The sequence below is a fragment of the Quercus suber genome, unplaced genomic scaffold, assembly GCF_002906115.3.
Source record: "Quercus suber isolate HL8 unplaced genomic scaffold, Cork oak 2.0 scaffold_754, whole genome shotgun sequence".
Taxonomy (NCBI): Eukaryota; Viridiplantae; Streptophyta; class Magnoliopsida; order Fagales; family Fagaceae; genus Quercus; species Quercus suber.
The window spans coordinates 127211-148277 of NW_027070190.1; the positions used below are offsets into that span (position 1 = coordinate 127211).

Sequence of the window (21067 nt, forward strand, 5' to 3'; positions counted from 1 at the left end):
AATAATGAAATCCAATCACAAATTGACAAATATGCAAGTTGTGGTGAAATGTTTGTTCATGGAAGAAGTAATTGTTTATTCATGGGCCAGCTTCAATCGCTCTAATTTGTGCTTCAATCCTAGCCCTTTCTAGTTTCTACAAGTAAAATTCATATTGACAAAGTGCTTCTTGCACGTAACTCTCAAAGCTAGAATTTTTTTTTTTTTTTGAGAAACAAATCAAATGAGGAGTTTTCAAAATATGTAACATTAATTCACTGAATTCAAAAACAATATGGTGAATTTTACTTTTGGATGATTATGGTGGACCGGTGGTTCTTTTTAAAAAAAAAAAAAATTATAAGCAAAGAGGTGTCCAATAGGTGAATTTATCTTGATATTCACATGGGTTGCATAGCAGTATCTCAGCTCATAAAGAAATCTCAAGTGGCAGACTGGCAGGCATCTCAAATAGGTTCTTGGAGTGGCTTCGAGGGTATCTTTGAAAAAGAATACTTGGTCTTCATTAGAAAATTGATGATTTAAAAGAGAAATTATTTGAAATATTTTTCCACCTTAAAAGGAATAATGAATATTTAAGAACCCAATTAGATGATATCATAAATGGATATTCTTTGCTGTAAAAGATGAATTGTTTTGATTGTGGCGCATACACACGACAGCTTTGTTCTCTTTTCTAAAAAGCAATCATCACGAAGCATGTTCAAACCTTTCATATCTATAAAAGCAATAATATATTTTCCTTAGAATTGTTCATGTGAAAAGGGAAGTTTCAATGTCTTTTCCTTTTCTTTTCTCTCTCCTAATGCTGCTGTTTTTTCCTTGAAAATTACTAAAAGTTAGAACAAGTAGGACCAACGCTTGCATATAATGGAGATGGGTTTCTTTCTATTTCTAAAGTAGGAGGTCCAATTATTAGAAGCAGCAGGACACCTGCCACCACAGAATTTAAAAATAAAAAATAAAAAGTAGGACCGACATGAAGAAGATGGATTTTGGACTGGATCCGGACGTGTAATTTTTATGCCCTAAATAATACTTCTAGAAAGATATATAGAGATGAAAACAGGTCCAATCCAATTACAAAACCAGCCCGCTAGACTAAATTATAGGCCATTCTATCCCAACACTCTTTTTACAATTGATAGTGTCTCAAATCTTGGGTTTGGGTTACGGCATGGGTTGCGCACCCTTAAGATCTAAATCTAGTAAGCAAGGCTATGATATCATGATCATTAATGATTATCAATTATATTTTTTAGGCAATGACAACCATTCATCACTCTTCAAATCAAACATCTAACACCTCATTCCATCACAAAATAGATAACAAAAGTTTCATTTTTCCAAGTTGGAGTACCTCTTTCATCCTCATTTCCAAAATCCAAATTATATTATGACTGCTAATGATCTACATGAATTGGTAAACATCAAAACTAAGCCCGATCTGCCAATGTCCTCTTCGATGGACTAACATAGAGAACTGCATGAAAGGAGATAACCCAATCATTGATACGGGGCAAAAAAAAGAAAATTGAATAATAACACTAAAATAACAAGTCATCCTTTAAAGTACCATCGTTTCCAAGGATGAAGGCAATACCATACTTATTTTTCAACTGCCCATTGACGTATTCTTCTGTTTGCTCCATTGCTATATTCATATACCCATCTAGACATGCAAGAATACCTACACATGAACATTTAAAGGCATCATAATAGCCTGAGTATATTCATATACCCATCTAGACATGCAAGAATACCTACACATGAACATTTAAAGGCATCATAATAGCCTGAGTGCATCTTTTCATGGTGCATGCAGAACTAAACAAAGTAGGGCACACCAACCATCACTAGAGGTCTGATTCAACCCATTAGCAATATATTCTATCATTCGACAGAAATTATTATTATTATTATTGAGAAGCAAAAGTGGGGTTAGACACAAATCAATGAATAAAATTTAATTACTTATCACCACTGTATAAACCTAGCCTCCCCCTTGATGCAGGAATATATCACGAAACATGGATGATGATGACATGGCAAGGTGACGAGGCACGAGTAAGTGACATAGCACAAGGCCAGCCATGCCTAATGGCCAAATTTCAAGTGTCATGTCATGTCACAAGCCAAGCCAAGCCAAGCCTCGTGCCACTTCAATATGCCATGTCATCATCATCCATGTAGTGTATACTCCTGCATCAACCCCCAACCCCTAGGGTTTTTTTCCCCTTTTCTTCCCCTTCCAATAACCCAATTTCATTTGCCTACCATGGAGATCTTAAAGAGAGGTACCATATACCAAAAGACTAGCCAAAAATTTCCTTTTACAAATTTGTGGATATCTGATAAACAATCTTTAAATAATGTACCTAATAAAATCAGTAATCAATATATTGTGTATATATGATAAACAATAAGGACCAAGTTATGCAGTATATATAAGGGAAGGATACCTCCTCTATATGTAAACTATGTGATAGATGGTAATTGTGTCAATAGTGGGGAAATTGATAAATTTAAAATCAACCATGCATTCAAAGCTGTAAAAATTCAAAATAATTACAGCTTGCAAAATGAAGGAGGTACCAGTCAATGNTATTGTTCTATCATTAGGGAGAGAAAGATCAGATTTTAGATAGGCAAAATGAGTGGAGGTGGAGAGAAAGGATCAACAACTAGGAAACCCCTGGAGATTTCCTCAAATCAATTTGTGGGCGACCTGTTGTTGTTAAACTAAATTCTGGAGTAGATTATCGAGGTCAGTCTCCCTATTTCTTACTTGTGAAGTAGTGTTTCTAATCTCTGTTTGTGTATGTGTGGCTAGTTCTTGATGGAAGCATAATTTGCCTTGTAGCAAACAATCTTCCCATTGAGGGATTCTTGATAACTCCAATTCTACAGGAAATCTCTTTGTCTTTTTCTTTTTTCTTTTCTTTTTTTTAATACGGACTGGCCAGTTAATATTTTAAATTTTTCTACATAAAAATGAAAGAGTTTGGTCACTTTTCTCATTTGAGAGTGGTGTTTTATGTTTTATTTTTCATATGTAGTTATAATGACCACCTTTTTTTTAATATTTCAATTATTCTCTCTCTGACTGGTATCTCCTTCAATATTTCTTTTCTTTGGAAAGAAATTGCTGCCTTTCTCTAAGTACTTCTTCTTAGGTATTGACTGGTACCTCCTTCATTTTGCAAGCTGTATTTATTTTGAATTTTTACAGCTTTGAATGCATGGTTGATTTTAAATTTATCAATTTCCCCACTATTGACACAATTACCATCTATCACATAGTTTACATATAGAGGAGGTATCCTTCCCTTATATATACTGCATAACTTGGTCCTTATTGTTCTATCATATACACAATATATTGATTACTGATTTTATTAGGTACATTATTTAAAGATTGTTTATCAGATATCCACAAATTTGTAAAAGGAAATTTTTGGCTAGTCTTTTGGTATATGATACCTCTCTTTAAGATCTCCATGGTAGGCAAATGAAATTGGGTTATTGGAAGGAGTATACATTACATGGATGATGATGACATGGCATATTGAAGTGGCACGAGGCTTGGCTTGGCTTGTGACATGACATGACACTTGAAATTCGGCCATTAGGCATGGCTGGCCTTGTGCTATGTCACTTACTCGTGCCTCGTCACCTTGCCATGTCATCATCATCCATGTTACGATATATTCCTGCATCAAGGTGGAGGCTAGGTTTATACAGTGGTGATAAGTAATTAAATTTTATTCATTGATTCGTGTCTAACCCCACTTTTGCTTCTCTAATAATAATAATAATAATAATAATAATAATAATAATTTCTGTCGAATGATAGAATATATGCTAATGGGTTGAATCAGACCTCTAGTGATGGTTGGTGTGCCCTACTTTGTTTAGTTCTGCATGCCCATGAAAAGATGCACTCATAGGCTATTATGATGCCTTTAAATGTTCTGTGTAGGTATTCTTGCATGTCTAGATGGGTATATGAATATAGCAATGGAGCAAACAGAAGAATACGTCAATGGGCATTGAAAAATAAGTATGGTATTGCCTTCATCCTTGGAAACGATGGTACTTTAAAGGATGACTTGTTATTTTATGTTATTATTCAATTTCTTTTTTTTGCCCCGTATCAATGATTGGGTTATCTCCTTTCATGCAGTTCTCTATGTTAGTCCATCGAAGAGGACATTGGCAGATCGGGCTTAGTTTTGATGTTTACCAATTCATGTAGATCATTAGCAGTCATAATATAATTTGGATTTTGGAAATGAGGATGAAAGAGGTACTCCAACTTGGAAAAAGAAACTTTTGTTATCTATTTTGTGATGGAATGAGGTGTTAGATGTTTGATTTGAAGAGTGATGAATGGTTGTCATTGCCTAAAAAATATAATTGATAATCATTAATGATCATGATATCATAGCCTTGCTTACTAGATTTAGATCTTGAAGGGTGCGCAACCCATGCCGTAACCCAAACCCAAGATTTGAGACACTATCAATTGTAAAAAGAGTGTTGGGATAGAATGGCCTATAATTTAGTCTAGCGGGCTGGTTTTGTAATTGGATTGGACCTGTTTTCATCTCTATATATCTTTCTAGAAGTATTATTAGGGATAAAAATTACACGTCCATCCAGTCCAAAATCCATCTTCTTCATGTGGTCCTACTTTTTATTTTTTATTTTTAAATTATGTGGTGGAGGTGTCCTGCTGCTTCTAATAATCGGAGTCTTTCGGCTAGTGGTGGACCTCCTACTTTAGAAATAAAAAAACCCATCTTCTTTTCAAGCGTTGGTCCTACTTGTTCTAACTTTTAGTAATTTTAAGAAAAACAGCAGCATTAGGAGAGAGAAAAGAAAAGGAAAAGACATGGAAACTTCCCTTTTCACATGAACAATTCTAAGGAAAATATATTATTAGTCTATATATGTTTGCTTTTATAGATATGAAAGGTTTGAACATGCTTCGTGATGATTGCTTTTTAGAAAAGAGAACAAAGCTGCGTGTGTATGCGCCACAATCAAAACAATTCATTTTTACAGCAAAGAATATCCATTTATGATATCATCTAATTGGGTTCTTAAATATTCATTATTCCTTTTAAGGTGGAAAAATATTTCAAATAATTTCTCTTTTAAATCATCAATTTTCTAATGAAGACCAAGTATTCTTTTTCAAAGATACCCTCGAAGCCACTCCAAGAACCTATTTAGATGCCTGCCAGTCTGCCACTTGAGATTTCTTTATGAGCTGAGATACTGCTATGCAACCCATGTGAATATCAAGATAAATTCACCTATTGGACACCTCTTTGCTTATAATTTTTTTTTTTTAAAAAGAACCACCGGTCCACCATAATCATCCAAAAGTAAAATTCACCATATTGTTTTTGAATTCATGAATTAATGTTACATATTTTGAAAACTCCTGGTTAGAGGTAGGATTCAGAAGACAAGTTCCTCAGTGCCAAGCTTCTTCCTTCTTACGAGACAGATGATGGAGAGACTATCGGGGAAGGAATTTGAGTTATGGGCTATGATTGCGTGGGCACTCTGGAATGCACGAAACCGTATACACTTCCAAAATAGTCAGACCCATCCAACTGAGATCCTCAAGCAAGCAACGGACCTGCTGGTGGACTACCAGAAACTTGTTCGAGATCTGGTGCAAGGGCAGAAGACACAATGACTCATAGAGTTTTTTTACTAAAGACCTTTGTGGCATACAAGGACTTTGTCATGGACACTCTAAGAGTTTGATGTATTTTATTATTTCCCTTGTACTGTTTGGGCTTGTAGAAGTGTAGGCCACGATGTATGGCTTGCATGGCTTTGTGTATTACAGCTCATCAGCCAAGTTTATATCTGTATACTGTTTCTTTCTTCTTTTAATTAATATACTTCTATCTTTGACGTCAAAAAAAAAAAAAAAAAACCTATGGTTAATTTAAATAAATTAGAAAATTTTAGTTTTTAAATTTAGATTGAAATATAATTTGAATAGAGAATGAAATTTCAATTATTTTAATTGATGAAAAATTATGGAAATATTTGAGCTTTATTAAAATGTAGCATTGATTTAACTAATTATCGTGTGTTTTTATTTGAGTAAATCTCCAAAATCCACTTCATCATATACATATATTGGGTTTTTATTTTGTATAAAACGTGTTGTTAAATTTATATAAAGTACTTTATACTAATAGTCATTCTTCAAAATCCCTTGATTTTAAAAAAAATAATCTAATCCAAAGTCCAAACAAAACATTTTTGATATAGCAATTTTTTTTCCTGAAAAATAAAAACCTATACACTGAGACATTTTTCTTGCCCTTTTTGGCATTTTCCTTTGTTTACATTTTTCTAGAATATTTAGTAACCATAAACTTAGTTGAAAACCTAATACCTCCGGAGGTGAGGTCTTAGAGGCCCACTCTCTTTTGAGGATTTGAACTAGATATCTAAAGGTTAATTGAGGATAGGTTGAGAGTTGGAAGAAACCTAAATTATTAGTAGTAAAACTATTCACAAACAAATTTTTTAACTGGGAGGCATTCAAGATTACCATGATAATAGATGGAAGCCAATTGTGTCTGTACAGGTCAAAGATTTGGGAGAGAATGTGTTCATATTCTATTTTTAGGAACCCCCTCAATAAAAAGATTGTACAAATGAATAGCCCTTAGGCTTTTGATAAAAGTCTTGTACTGTTGCATGACTTTTTGAATCAATGGCATTAGAATTTTGAAATAACTTGGATTAAATATCTCAGCACTTTGTCACAGTTGTAGTGTCTATATTTTTCATTTTTCGTTGTTACTTGCATTTCGACATAAAGTCCTCTTAGGTGAGGCATTTAATCCATGAAGTCAGATTTCACTTCGAATTATAATTCCTCGAGTTTCACTTCAAGCCACATGCAGAACATTAAAGAGACCAAGCTTAATAAAATTTAGTTTGCTCAAACAATTACTTACTAATATTATCTTCATGAAATAAAAAATTTATTTTGATCTGATTATACACCTGATCACCCGCAGCCGCAAGTCATGTGCCTTTATAGCCAGAAAGAATGGAAACGAAGATCTCTAGTATGCTTTCCAAAGCCACAATCAACTGTTGAACCATTTCCATTCCCCTGCTTTTTTTTCCACCCAAAGCCTCAATCAACGACCAAACCATACTAGTTCTTGAATAGTAGAACTGGTTTTGTACATTGCTAATTTACGATGACCAAAAAACCTACATTATTATTTAATTGAATTTCTTTTAATTTCAACTTTCCGTTAAACTTTCAAAGCTAGCAACTCATGCATCAGGTCGTCATAGCATTTAGCAAACTAGTATATTAGACTTACTGTGCAAAAAATTTATTTCTGGCTTGCAATGTGAAAGTATAACAAAAAAACTATGCAAAAATTGGATGGAAGTAGTAATCCCTGCGTTCTTTTACATGAGCACAAGTACACACATTCTGCTTGTTAAAAATTGTCTCTGCTGTCTATTGTCCAACCCACAAATAATTTTCAGTTCATCTTCCCTTCTTTTGCCCATAAATTTAATCTACTTGGTGCCCAAAGAATTTGTTAATAAAACAGATGATTTAAATTCTTCTTGTCGTGTTCAAACTTGAATTCTCAGCACCAAATGAAGATGATACTTGAACCAAAATAAAATCCAATGGTCTAGTATCTCCAGCTATTGTCAGTTCAAATATTTGTAGCCTTCTCCCCCTCTAGGATTCTATGCAGGGTAGATGAAAAAAGTATGGAAAAGAAAATCAAATATAGGAGTAACAGTGTCAGTTGTAAAAAAATGTAAACTGACAATACATTCGTTTGGTGCTAAGGGAAAATTTTTCCTTACATGAGGAACTCCATTTCGTAAGAAAATTGAATGTAAAGGAAACTGCCTATGCACTAAACCAGTTCACCAGCACCATCAAGCTACTAGCAGCCCCCTTCACATGAATTGGGAAAATCTGCAAGAGAACACATTCCAGATAAGCTCAATGAACATGGAAGAAGCCATATTCAATAATTCTCTTTATGTAAGTAGTATTGGTGTCACTGCACGAAATTAGGAAGGGAAACCAATTACAATAATTACTATAGAAACTGCAAAGCATGAATACTAAGCTCATTGAATCTGTAACAGTTTGTTATGCACTTGCAATCAACAGTATCTATAAAATTAAAATATCTAGCCAAGACATGGAGGATTGATCACTAACCAAGACAGGGTGGACAAGTACTCCTGATTGCAGTGGGAAATGCTCAATATCAGCTTATATAAAATTTGCTCTCTCCCATTCTTAAATCACAATTTGAAATTGATTGAACATAAATAAAACCCAAATTTTATATAATAGAAATTCAAATTGAACAGAAGTATTAAATAAATAAATAAATAATTGAACCTACTGTGCTAGGTTGAGCACTTTAGACTCAACGACATAAATAGGAAAAAAAATTGATGCTTTTTATGATATTCAAAAGTCTATTTAATTTCAATGCTTCTAGAAAGCTCACCTTCACTTCTCTGCAAATTTACTTTTAACAAAAAAAGACATTTAAATTTATGAATCTCATCAAAAAGAAAAAAAAAAATTACACAAATTTACATCAACAACTGAAAACATAAATATACTACCAATGTTACACATTTACTGACAAATTTACATAATCAAGAACCTAGGAACTCTATTAAACTCGCCACCTGCCCAGCCACCCAAATTATTTTTTGAACCTCCATACCCAATTTCAACTGACCCATTCATTCAAAACAGTCCTCAATGCTTCGAGTCAGATAGGTTTGGTCAGATGGATCAATTAGATTAGCCTTAGGACAGTCCCTTTCACTCCAAGCTCAACCCTGTACAACTAGACAAAATTAAACTCTTATCATTTTTAAAAGGTTTCAAATAATCCCATCCATTATTTTCCTATTAACGCTGCTGATAGAAAACTACACCATTTCACCGAATTACATATCAAAACGTCCTTTTCATCAATGATGTTTGGAAAATAATGGAAGGATTAATTGACACCTTTTGAACAAGCATAGTTTAAATTGAAATTTTTGAAAAGTGTAGGATTAGTTTAAAATTACTCCTAAACAATAGGGTTTGAGATATAAATTATTAAAAAAGAAAAAGAAAAAAAGAAGATAAGGTTGAGGTAAGTCCAACTTAAAACATGGTAAAATTATATCTTCACATAATCACATAATAAAAATAATACAAATAAACACAGTTGTTGCACAGTCCAAGCAATTCATTGCACAGTCCAAGCAATTCATAGTTTCAGAATGAGTTACTAAGCTTTTACTGGTTTTTATCCTTACCCACCATTGACATTATGTTTTTTAACCTATCACTAACAATCTGCCACATTAGCCGATGTGAAAATGTTTTATCAATTTTTTTTTTTTTCCATGGACTCTCTTTTGAGAAACAATTTCCCATTGTCTCAAAGAATGTTTTCCATCTTATTTTTCTGCGTAGTAAAGATTATCAGTTCTTTGGTATAAGGTTAAAATTGAAAATTAGATGGAGGATGACTTACCAATAAGTTCCGAAGGAAGAGCCCAATAAGAGAGATTATTCTTCCAGAACTGGCTTGCCCTTGACTTTAGGATCAATGGGTCCCCTCAGATTTCCAAAATTAGACTGCTTCCTAGAGCTGGAGGTTCTACTAGATGTTCCTTCACCATCATGCTCTTGCTTATCCCTATTGCCATCATCAGTGGGCTTGAAAGATGATATCCCAACCACCCAACGAGGAGTTCATGCTATGGCTTATTGTTTGCTCAAACTCTTCCAAATCATCAGATGGGGAGTTCATTTGCTCAAACTCTTCCAAATCATAATGGTACAAGAGACGAAGGCCACATTTCTCCACCTTCAAACCTGGGCAGTCAGCTTTAAATGAAGCCTTAATGCAGCTCACTTGATTCAGACAATTTTGAAACGACCCACGCGCTTCATAGGATAGCAAAATGCATCCACCTTGCTGTAACATCACGAGATTTTCTTTAGTCAGGCGATAACTGACAACAGGTCTCACACTACCAACATTGGTTTGCAAATGATAAGCTAGGCCATAAGGTAAATCTGAATCCAGAATGTCAAAGTGGGCAGTTGGATTCTCATCTATAGCAAAATAAGCACATACAACCAAACCCATCCAAGTACTATCATTGTACAAATTTGGAGGTACAGGGATTTTCAACCAGGGCTCATCGCTCTGATGATCGAACCACTCCAAAAATTCACTTGAAGGCAAACGGGAATTATAGAAAATGCATCGATCCCAGCCCTGTGAAACAGAAATATTGTGTTTTATGGGTGAGAGTGAGAGAAATTAAAGAGAGGGAGATGGAATATCTTGTTTGAGACAGAAAAACAACATAGTTATTAATTACCATTGTGTCAGTTTCGTGGATTAAATTCTGAATCCCAGACCAAATTTCTCTATTTATATTCTCAGTCTTCCTTTGATCATGGATGCCCAAATACTCTGACTCGGACTTCATGCAGTTCTTGAACTCTTCCACCGAATGCTGGTACAATGGACAAAGGCCACAATTCTGCACCTTCAAGTAATGGCAATTTGTCTTAAATGAAAACTTGATGGAGGCACAATCACGTAGCCAATCAGGAAACGACCCACGTGGTATGTAGGTCAGCCAAGTGAATCCACCACCTAGCACTGACATCATGAGATTTTCTTTAGTTGGCCAATGGATATGGCGAGGTTTCACACTCAAGCCATTACTTGCTTTCAAGTGACAAATAAGTTTGCAAGAAGATATTGAATCCATAATGTCGTCATTGAGACTAGCCACATCCTCTGTAACGAAAAAAACTGCACATAGAGCAACTCCCAGCCAAGTACATCTATTATGCAAATTTCGAGTTAGTCTGACTGTCACGTGGGACTTGTCACTTCGAATGTTGAACCAACGCGGAATTTCAATTGGAGGGCAACAAGAATTATAGTCACAGGATCCATCAAAGCCCTGTAAAACAGAAATATTGTGTTTAATAAGTGAGAGTGAGAAGTTAAAGAGAGGGAGAGGAAATATAATGTTTGAGGTAAAGCAAATTTATAATTTATTAATTACCGGCAAATGGCTTTGGGAGAGCTGATTCTTATCTCTACTAATTTTCACTTTATAACGAGCTGTTAATTGATCGTTCAAATATTGAAACACATGTTGCTCTTCCAACAAGCAATGATCTAGAATTTTCTGAAACCAATCATCACCCTTATGGTAGAAACTAAGCCCACATTTTTGCACAATGATACCTGGCCAATCGCTTATAATTGAAGCCTTGATGCAACTGCATTGATTGAACTCATTTAGAAACGGACAATATGGAATATAGCACAGCCAAAGAAATCCACCCTCAATATCTAGCCACGTAAAATCTCTTTTACTGGTGCGGTGGACATAGATTCCTAGCTCTGGACCAGCTAGGTCCGTTTCCAAAATACAAATAAGATGGTGAGAAATCGATGAAGGATCTTCAATAATTGCAGTTTGATGCTTATCGCTTGAAAAATAAGTACATAAAACAAGTCCCATCCATTTGTTGTCATTGAAAAAAGCATTGGATATATCAATTTTCACTGATGGCTCATTACTATGATAATTGAAACGATGTAAAATTTCCACTGGGGGAAAACAAAATGAATATTCAGAGTGCCCACCCTGCAAAATAAATAAAATTATAGGACATAGAGGGGGAAGTTAATGGTGTGTTTGAAACAAAGAAAGTACTCATAATTTCTTACCAGCTGGTCATATTTATTGAGTGGAGATACAACTTCGTTAGGAATGTTAGGCATATGCGTTGATGTAGAACAGACAGCACATGCCTTCCTTGAACAGCAGAGGCGCAGGAAGTCACAACGCAAGATCAAAGGGGGTGCCAGTAGGGAGCATCGGGGTAACAGTGTCGGAATTGCATGAAATTTGGCTGGTTGAAGGGAAACGACGTTCTGATCCAGATTCATGACGCCATGAACGTCGCCAAAATTTAGGCGAATTCCTTCATTAAGGCCCCGATAACAGCGTTTTTGCTATTTATAGTAATATTTGTTTTTCCTTAATAACTTTTAGTTTAAAAGTCAGAATAAGGTCCCGTCTGTTTTGGGACGACCCTTAAGGTCAGTAGTTTATGATTCTGCAGTTAACTCAATTTTGCTATTTTTGGTAAAATTCGGTAATTTTGTCCCCTAATCGCTTAATTAGCGCGAATTAGGGTTTTAAACGTTTTTCCTTAGTATTTATATGTTTTGTAGCCGTCAGAGGCAAAATAGACTATTATCAATAAACACAGACTTTTGTCAAATTTTCTTCTGGTGGATTCCAGTTTTATCTCCTTGTGGATTCAGGGAAACCCCTCGTGGATTCGAGGTTTACTACCAGAAACTAACAGTTTAGTTTCTGTTCCATCAAGAGAGCATCGTGTGTGTTTCTCTTCAGGCTTCCGCGACATCAGTTGGTATCAGAGCCTTGACTTACCCTGGTCTGATGGCTAACCGGCGAGACGGTAACCACCACAACAATGACGGCGGTGACGACGTCAACAACCCAGTCCTCACTAGGGCTGAGTTCCTTGATTTTCGTGATGAAAATCAACAATTTCGTGATGAACATCAACAATTTCGTGATTCCACCCAGCAAACTCTGGACCAGATTCAAGAAGCACTTGCCACCTTGCTTAACCGAAACCCTAATCGCGATAACGGAGAGCGACGTGATAACCGAGCGCGTGGTCCTCCCTATCGTGGTCCAAACCGGAACAGGCAGCAGGACTACTACGAAGAAAATAGTGAAGACGAGGAGTATGCAGAGAGAGTCCTTGGAAATCATCGTGGTCCCGCAAGGGATAATGGCCGAGATTATCAGGAGCAGAGGGACTATCGAATGAAAGTAGAATTACCATCCTTTAATGGTAATGTCTCCATTGAAGAGTATCTGGATTGGGTCAGTGAAGTGGAAAAGTTTTTCGATTATATGGGTACAGCAGATGACAAACAGGTGTGTTTGGTGGCCTACAAATTGAAGGGAGGAGCATCTGCCTGGTGGGATCGTGTTCAATTAAATCGTACCCGTGAACGAAAGCTTCCAATAAGATCATGGAGGAGAATGAAAAGATTAATGGCAGATCGGTTCTTACCACCAGATTACCAGCAGGAGTTGTTCAGACAGTACCAGGATTGCAGGCAGGGTACGCGGACAGTTAATGAGTACATGGAGGAGTTTGACAGGTTGGCGAATCGCAATGATTTGGAGGAAACTGAAGATCAACGGATATCCAGATTTGTACACGGGTTACGAGTTTCCATCCGAGATCAGGTATCCTTACAAACCCTATATACTTTGAATGAGGCTGTAACCTTATCCAAGAAAATAGAATATCAGCATCTCAGGGCAGGTTCGAAGTTTTCCAATCGCAATTCAGAGTCCTCTAGTTCCACTGCCAACAAAGGTAAACAGCCCATGTTTACACCACGATCACAACCCGTGGTTAGGGAGAACAGTGGTGTCAACCAATCCACAGTGGCAGTAGCAGGTTCCGCAGCCCAGCCGATAGCGAATGCCAACCCTTATGCTAGGCCAACTGGGAATAAGTGCTACAGATGCGGAGAACCAGGACATCGATCTAGTACTTGCCCTAAGCGAGCCGCAGTGAATCTGGTGGTGGCAGAAGAGGGCGAGATAGAAGGTGAACAGGAGGGTGAAGAGGTGTATAATGATGCAGATCCGTATGCCTATGATCCCAATGAGGTCCAAGAGGACGAGGAAGGCGTGCCACTAGGGCGGTCTTTGGTGATTCAGAGGTTGTTGCTCACACCAAGGGTGGAATACGGTGATCAACGGAATGAGATCTTCCGAGCACGATGCACCATCAGCAAGAGGGTCTGTGATTTGATCATTGACAGTGGCAGTGTAGAGAACATTGCGTCGAAGAGTTTGGTTACCAAGCTAGGACTGAAAACAGAAAAGCATCCCTCTCCGTACAAGATAGGTTGGATCAAGAAAGGTACGGAAACCCTTGTTACTCAACAATGTCGTGTTACTTTTTCTATGGGTAAATGTTATGTAGATGAAGTAGTTTGTGATGTTGTTGAAATGGATGCATGTCATTTAATACTGGGTAGACCTTGGCAGTATGATGTAGATGCTACTCATAGGTGTAAGGATAATGTGTATGTGTTTTTTAAGAATGGTAGAAAAATTGTCCTTGGTCCTATTAAGGAAGGCAGTATACCCAAAGCTTCTAAAGTGGAGGGGAAGCCAGCACTCCTTATAGTGAACAATGAAGATGAGTTTGACAAGGAGTGTAAGGAGTTGAAACAGGTATATGCTGTAGTGGTGACAGATGGTGAGCCAAAGAAGGTTACTGAGATACCTGAGGCAATTCAACCATTGATCAAGGAGTTTGAAGAGCTTTTTCCAGAAGAGCTGCCTGCAGGTTTACCACCAATGCGTGACATCCAGCATTGCATTGATTTAGTTCCTGGAGCTAGTCTACCTAATCTGCCACATTACAGGATGAATCCTCAAGAGGGTCAGATTCTACAGGGGCAGGTGGATGAGCTTTTGAGCAAGGGGCAGATCAGGGAAAGTATGAGTCCATGTGCAGTACCGGCACTGCTAACACCAAAGAAGGATGGGAGCTGGCGTATGTGTGTGGATAGTCGAGCCATCAACAAGATCACAGTCAGGTATCGATTTCCTATTCCCCGACTAGATGACATGTTTGATATGCTGAGTGGGTCCAAGTGTTACACCAAGCTGGATCTCAAGAGTGGGTATCACCAGATTCGGATCCGACCTGGAGATGAGTGGAAGACAGCTTTTAAGACAAAGGAGGGGTTGTATGAGTGGATGGTAATGCCTTTCGGATTGTCCAATGCTCCCAGCACTTTCATGAGACTTATGAATCAGGTATTGAAACCATTTATTGGAAAGTTTGTGGTAGTTTATTTTGACGATATCCTGATTTACAGTAAGACAGAAGCAGCCCACTATAATCATGTGCGAGAAGTATTAGCGGTGTTGCAGGCCAATGAGTTGTATATCAACTTGAAGAAGTGCAGCTTCTTGACTGATAAGTTGCTGTTCTTAGGGTATGTGGTCAGTGCGGATGGGATTCATGTTGATGAGGACAAGGTCCGTGCAGTCAGAGAATGGCCAACCCCAAAGACAGTGAGTGATGTGCGAAGTTTCCATGGGCTAGCAACCTTCTATCGGAGGTTTGTTCGAGATTTCAGTAGCATAGTCGCCCCTATCACTGAGTGTCTGAAGAAGGGGAGGTTCTCGTGGGGAAAAGAGGCAGAACAAAGCTTTGCCTTGATCAAGGAAAAGTTGAGCACAGCCCCGGTTTTGGCATTGCCCAACTTTGATAAGGTGTTTCAGGTGGAGTGTGATGCATCTGTGGTCGGGATAGGCGCTGTTCTTTCACAAGACAACAGACCAGTAGCATTCTTCAGTGAGAAAGTTTGTGAAGCTCGAAGTAAATGGTCAGCCTATGAGCTAGAGTTCTTTGCTGTAGTACGGACTCTTAAGCATTGGGAGCACTACCTGATTCAGAGGGAGTTTGTATTATTTACAGATCATCAGGCATTGAAGCACATTAACAGTCAAGTTAGCATTAACAGGATGCATGCTCGGTGGGTAGCTTATATTCAGCGCTTCCATTTCACATTGAAGCACAAGTCTGGTGTCACTAATAAGGTGGCTGACGCACTCAGCAGGCGAGCATCTTTGTTGACCACCCTACGTACTGAAGTTGTAGGGTTTGATTGCCTCAAGGAGCTGTATGAGAATGATGAGGATTTCGGTGATATTTGGGGTAAGTGTCAACAAACTTATACTGCTGTCAATAGTATGTACATCCAGGATGGTTTCCTCTTTCGGGGTAACCAATTATGCATCCCTAAAAGTTCATTGAGGGAGCAGATTATTAGGGAGCTGCACGGTGGAGGTTTGGGTGGACATATGGGCAGAGATAAGACTATAGCACTGGTGGAAGAGAGGTATTATTGGCCACAACTCAAGAGGGATGTTGGAAATCATGTGAGGAAGTGTCCAATCTGCCAAACTGCTAAGGGTCAATCTCAGAATACTGGTTTATACATGCCTTTGCCAGTTCCACAAGCCCCATGGGAGGATCTGTCTATGGACTTTATACTGGGTCTTCCTCGAACCCAGCGAGGTATGGATTCTGTTTTTGTTGTGGTTGACAGGTACTCGAAGATGTCCCATTTCATAGCATGCAAGAAAACTTCAGATGCTACTCGAGTGGCCAATCTGTTCTTTAAAGAAGTTGTGCGTTTGCATGGAGTGCCAAAGTCCATCACCTCTGACCGGGATACCAAGTTCATTAGTCACTTCTGGCGGACTTTGTGGAAGCGTTTTGACACTTCCTTGAATTACAGCAGCACCAGTCATCCACAGACTGATGGCCAGACAGAAGTGGTTAATCGCACTTTGGGGAATCTGATCCGGTGTATCTCAGGCGAGAAGCCCAAGCAGTGGGATCTTGCATTGTCCCAAGCAGAGTTTGCATATAATAGCTCAGTCAGTAGAAGCACTGGTAAGTCTCCATTTGCCATCGTCTACTGCGTGCCCCCAAAACACGCTTTGGACTTGGTACCTTTACCTGAGCTTCCAGGAGTGAGTCAAGCAGCAGAAAATATGGCTAATCGTATTCAAGCCATGCAAGAGGAGGTGAGGCAGAAACTTGAAGCTACAAATGCCAAGTACAAGGAAGCTGCTGATAAGAAGAGGCGTGAGAAGATCTTCAATGTTGGGGATTTAGTGCTGGTCTATCTCAGAAAGGAGAGATTTCCTGTTGGTACCTACAACAAATTGAAGGACAAGAAGTATGGACCATTTCAGATTACTAAGAAGATCAACAACAATGCTTATGTGGTTGCTCTTCCTCCAGACATGAGCATTTCTTCTACCTTCAATGTTGCAGACTTGTATGATTATCATCCTCCTGATGAACCAGATAGTGGGAACTCGGGGTCGAGTTCTTTTCAAGTGGGGGGGACTGATGTAGAACAGACAGCACATGCCTTCCTTGAACAGCAGGGGCGCAGGAAGTCACAACGCAAGATCAAAGGGGGGTGCCAGTAGGGAGCATCGGGGTAACAGTGTCGGAATTGCATGAAATTTGGCTGGTTGAAGGGAAACGACGTTCTGATCCAGATTCATGATGCCATGAACGTCGCCAAAATTTAGGCGAATTCCTTCATTAAGGCCCCGATAACAGCGTTTTTGCTATTTATAGTAATATTTGTTTTTCCTTAATAACTTTTAGTTTAAAAGTCAGAATAAGGTCCCGTCTGTTTTGAGACGACCCTTAAGGTCAGTAGTTTATGATTCTGCAGTTAACTCAATTTTGCTATTTTTGGTAAAATTCGGTAATTTTGTCCCCTAATCGCTTAATTAGCGCGAATTAGGGTTTTAAACGTTTTTCCTTAGTATTTATATGTTTTGTAGCCGTCAGAGGCAAAATAGACTATTATCAATAAACACAGACTTTTGTCAATTTTCTCTTCTGGTGGATTCCAGTTTTATCTCCTTGTGGATTCAGGGAACCCCTCGTAGATTCGAGGTTTACTACCAGAAACTAACAGTTTAGTTTCTGTTTCATCAAGAGAGCATCGTGTGTGCTTCTCTTCAGGCTTCCGCGACATCATGCGTCCATCCTTCCTCTTGTATCGTGCCACTACGGCTAAATTGACATTTGAAATCCCGAAGTGCAGAAATGGAAGCATTGCAATGTTTTAGTTGTTGCTCAAACTGTGACAGATCATGCTGGTACAAAAGACGAAGCCCACATTTTTGCACCATCACGCTTGGACAATCACTAACAAACGAAGCCTTAATGTGGCCACATTGATGCAGCATATCCTTCAAGGCCTCACCAGGTATATAAGATATCCAAATGAGTCCAAAGAATAGATGTAACCAGTTGTTTTCTTCATCAGTGGTGCGGCAAACAAGGATTTGATTGTCTAGACTAGCTTTACTCGTTTGGAATTGACAATATAGAAAGTGAGATGAATTTGCTGAAACTGCATTTTCTCGATCCCTGGGGATTAAAATAGAAGCATATAGAGTGAGCCCCAACCAATTGTTGTCTTCGTACAAATTTGAGGGTATCTCAATTGTCACCGAGTGCCCAAGACAACAATGATGATTAAACCACCTTGGAGTTCTTCTTGTTGGGAAACAAGAATTATATAAAGTGGACAGATGAAAGTACTACAAAATAGATACAAAACAAAAATACAGTATCCAATTAGAGGGAGAGAGAGAGAGAAGACTGTTAGAAGTTAAAATTGTTTAATTGAGCTTTTAATATTTGACAATAATATAGTGAATTCCTGTGAGAAGTCTGTTGATGTTACGTGGAGAGTTTATAAATGGGAACAAAGAGTTCATTTTCAAGTTAAAATTTTATTTCTTGAATACAATAGTGTACAAAATGTTATGTCATGTAAAATCCTAAATGTAGTATTGGATATACCTCTATATTTGTAATATTTAATTATAACAAGAAATTGATTGTAAAATGAAGAGGATTCTAATACTTATAAATGTGGGGAATTCATATAATATGTGTAATTGAGATAAAGGTTGCATGGTGTAGTATATAACTATATATATATCCCATGCATTATTTCATTCTGAACCAAGAGTGAAATAGGAGAAAAAAAAAAGTAGTTAAAAGTTTTCTTCCTCTTCGTGTGAATGTGAGTTTCTTCCATTTAGTGTTATGTGAATCAAAGCCGAAACCGAGATTTTCTATGTGTGCGCAAAACATGAATAATTTTTTTGACCATTTAAGAATAAAAAATACACTAAAATTCCAAGCTAAATTAATAAATGAAAAATAAAACTATCATTTATTAAGCATTAACAAAATAAAAGATACAAAATAAGTGTTTTTTAATATTTCAACTCAATCATATATGATCCATTAAAATAGAACTCAATGGTTTTTATATCCCAAAAAGCATGTACGATATTAGTTTTTACTAAATTTTGTAGCAATTGCCCTTTTAATATAAAAAATCAAAGAAATTATTAGAAAATTATATTCCATTTTGTTGCAAAAGACATTATTCATTATTGAAAATGTACATGCTCCTATATGGGGTGTCTACAACTCCAAAATTGCAATAGAACCTGAAAGAGATACTGTAAGTATTCTCACTTTATAAGCAAATTATTAGGCTATTGATTTCATAGTCCATATTAGTCATTGACATGGTTTAAAAAAATTAATAATTTTTTGAAATTTAAATGTTGAACTACATTATGCTCATAATAGTGAATTTTCATTTTTAAGAGTATTTTTTCATGATTTGTGAAGTCTTACTAATAATCTAAAAAATATTTATATGCCTCTTGAGGATCCAAAATGAGATAACAATAACTACATGCTCACTAAATTCCTGATTCAATTATAGTAATTGAGAATTTTCTGCATTGATATAGGAAATATTTAGTTAATAATGATACTCAATTGTAAGGTCATCCTACTAATGGTGAAAGAAAAGACCACTACAACAATTCACTTTTGGATCCTAAAATGAAACAATCGAAGTGTTATAAGAAACATATAGGCAAAATAGGAATTTTTTTTTTTTCAAAAACATATACGAAACAAATGCTTTGAATTAATCAATGACGTTAACTTTTCAAAAACATCATTAGAAAGAAATGAAATATGATTTTTTTCGAAAATCAAAAGGTGATTATATACATCCCATACAGGTAGTTCAGAGAGCTCACATCACAATTAATACGAAACAAAAATGTAAAAATTCATATGAGTAGTTAGTCTTAAGTAATATTGATATGTACCAAATCACTTCCATATACACATCTTGTCAATGTAGGACTATACAGTTCCATGCAGAATCAACAACTATAGGTCTATAACCAAACCTTGAATCTGCAAATAACCATACCTAAAACCTCACCACCGTGATTAAAATGAGAAAGTGAGATAGAGAGGGGGGGGGGGGGGGTTGTTAAGGGCCAAGAGAAGGGAAACAGAGAGAATCACCACCGAAGAGTAGTGGTCCATAGCCATGGAGTTTTGGGTCTAAGCTGAAGAGAGATCAAGAGATAATGCGAGATAGAGAGAGAAGGAAGAGAGCTTAGGTTCAGCCATGGTGACAGAGCTTAGAGCTCTTGGCCATGGTGGCCAACGCCGTTTGGGATTAGGTTTTTTAACCTAGCTTTAAACCTCAAAATCCAATCCACCATTAAAAACCCATAGTGTATGAACTCAAGTTTTGAATCTTTTGATTTTGTGAGATAGAAGGAAAAGGGGATGTAACTGTGGAAAATTGAAAAATTGGGAAAAATAAAATGCCGAAGAGAATAATTCTAATGCAACAAGTTTATTGCAACATAAAATTTTGTTGCAATATATTAGTATTTTGAAATCTCTATTGCAACAAAAAGTAATATACCCACATATGTATGTCTATTGCTCTCTTTGTTGCAAAATAACTTCTTCTTCTTCTTGTTTCTTTTTTGGGTTAGTAAAAATGGATTTTGTTGTTGTTCTGTTTTAGGATGTTACTAACCTCTTAGTTGATCACTTCAATTTTTGAGTTTTTTGGTTTAAGAGCTCATTTCCAATTTTGGAGGGAGGCCATGCATGATTTTTTTTTTTTTTTTTTAATAAAAAGCTTCAAATTTGATAAATTAATATATATAGTTATATACTACTTAATAGAAATTTAAAATCCAGGATCCTTGACGTTAGTGTTTGGAAGTGAGAGTCTGTGAAGCCCACCAACTTCCAACATAGACGACTATATAAATTAAGGGAAAAACTTAGGTACAGTACCTTAGGTATTGTACCTTAGGTTCTCTATCTAAAATTTTGACACCTGTCTAATATGATATCCCAAATAAACGGCGTTAACCCACAATTTAAAATTTTTTCTTTTTTCCTTCTTCCTTTTTCACTGTACTACGA

General features: G+C 36.9%; 1 protein-coding gene, 1 long non-coding RNA gene and 1 pseudogene across 4 annotated transcripts; 1 reads left to right on the forward strand and 2 right to left on the reverse strand.

Annotated features, from left to right (window-relative positions):
- Positions 1-1226: 1226 nt before the first annotated feature.
- Positions 1227-2596, reverse strand: LOC136064758 (uncharacterized). Its single transcript, XR_010626371.1, has 2 exons — positions 1577-2596; positions 1227-1483 (listed from the first exon to the last, which is right to left on the reverse strand). It is a non-coding gene; the product is annotated as an uncharacterized LOC136064758 (long non-coding RNA).
- Positions 2597-2614: 18 nt separating this feature from the next.
- On the forward strand, positions 2615-4613 carry LOC112019992 (uncharacterized; annotated as a pseudogene).
- A 2843-nt stretch (positions 4614-7456) lies between these two features.
- Positions 7457-11739, reverse strand: LOC136064755 (uncharacterized). 3 transcript variants are annotated; one of them, XM_065766887.1, is made up of 5 exons: positions 11155-11739; positions 10453-11049; positions 9594-10346; positions 7894-8008; positions 7457-7770 (listed from the first exon to the last, which is right to left on the reverse strand). In XM_065766887.1, exons 1-3 carry the CDS (start codon positions 11617-11619, stop codon positions 9771-9773), a joined length of 1638 nt encoding a protein of 545 aa, XP_065622959.1. In that variant the 5' UTR covers positions 11620-11739; the 3' UTR covers positions 7457-7770; positions 7894-8008; positions 9594-9770. The 3 variants fall into 3 exon arrangements, with proteins under 3 accessions (XP_065622959.1, XP_065622957.1, XP_065622960.1); XM_065766885.1 differs by having other exon boundaries at positions 7457-8008; XM_065766888.1 differs by lacking the exons at positions 7457-7770; positions 7894-8008 and adding an exon at positions 8575-8901.
- Between the last annotated feature and the right edge of the window lie 9328 nt (positions 11740-21067).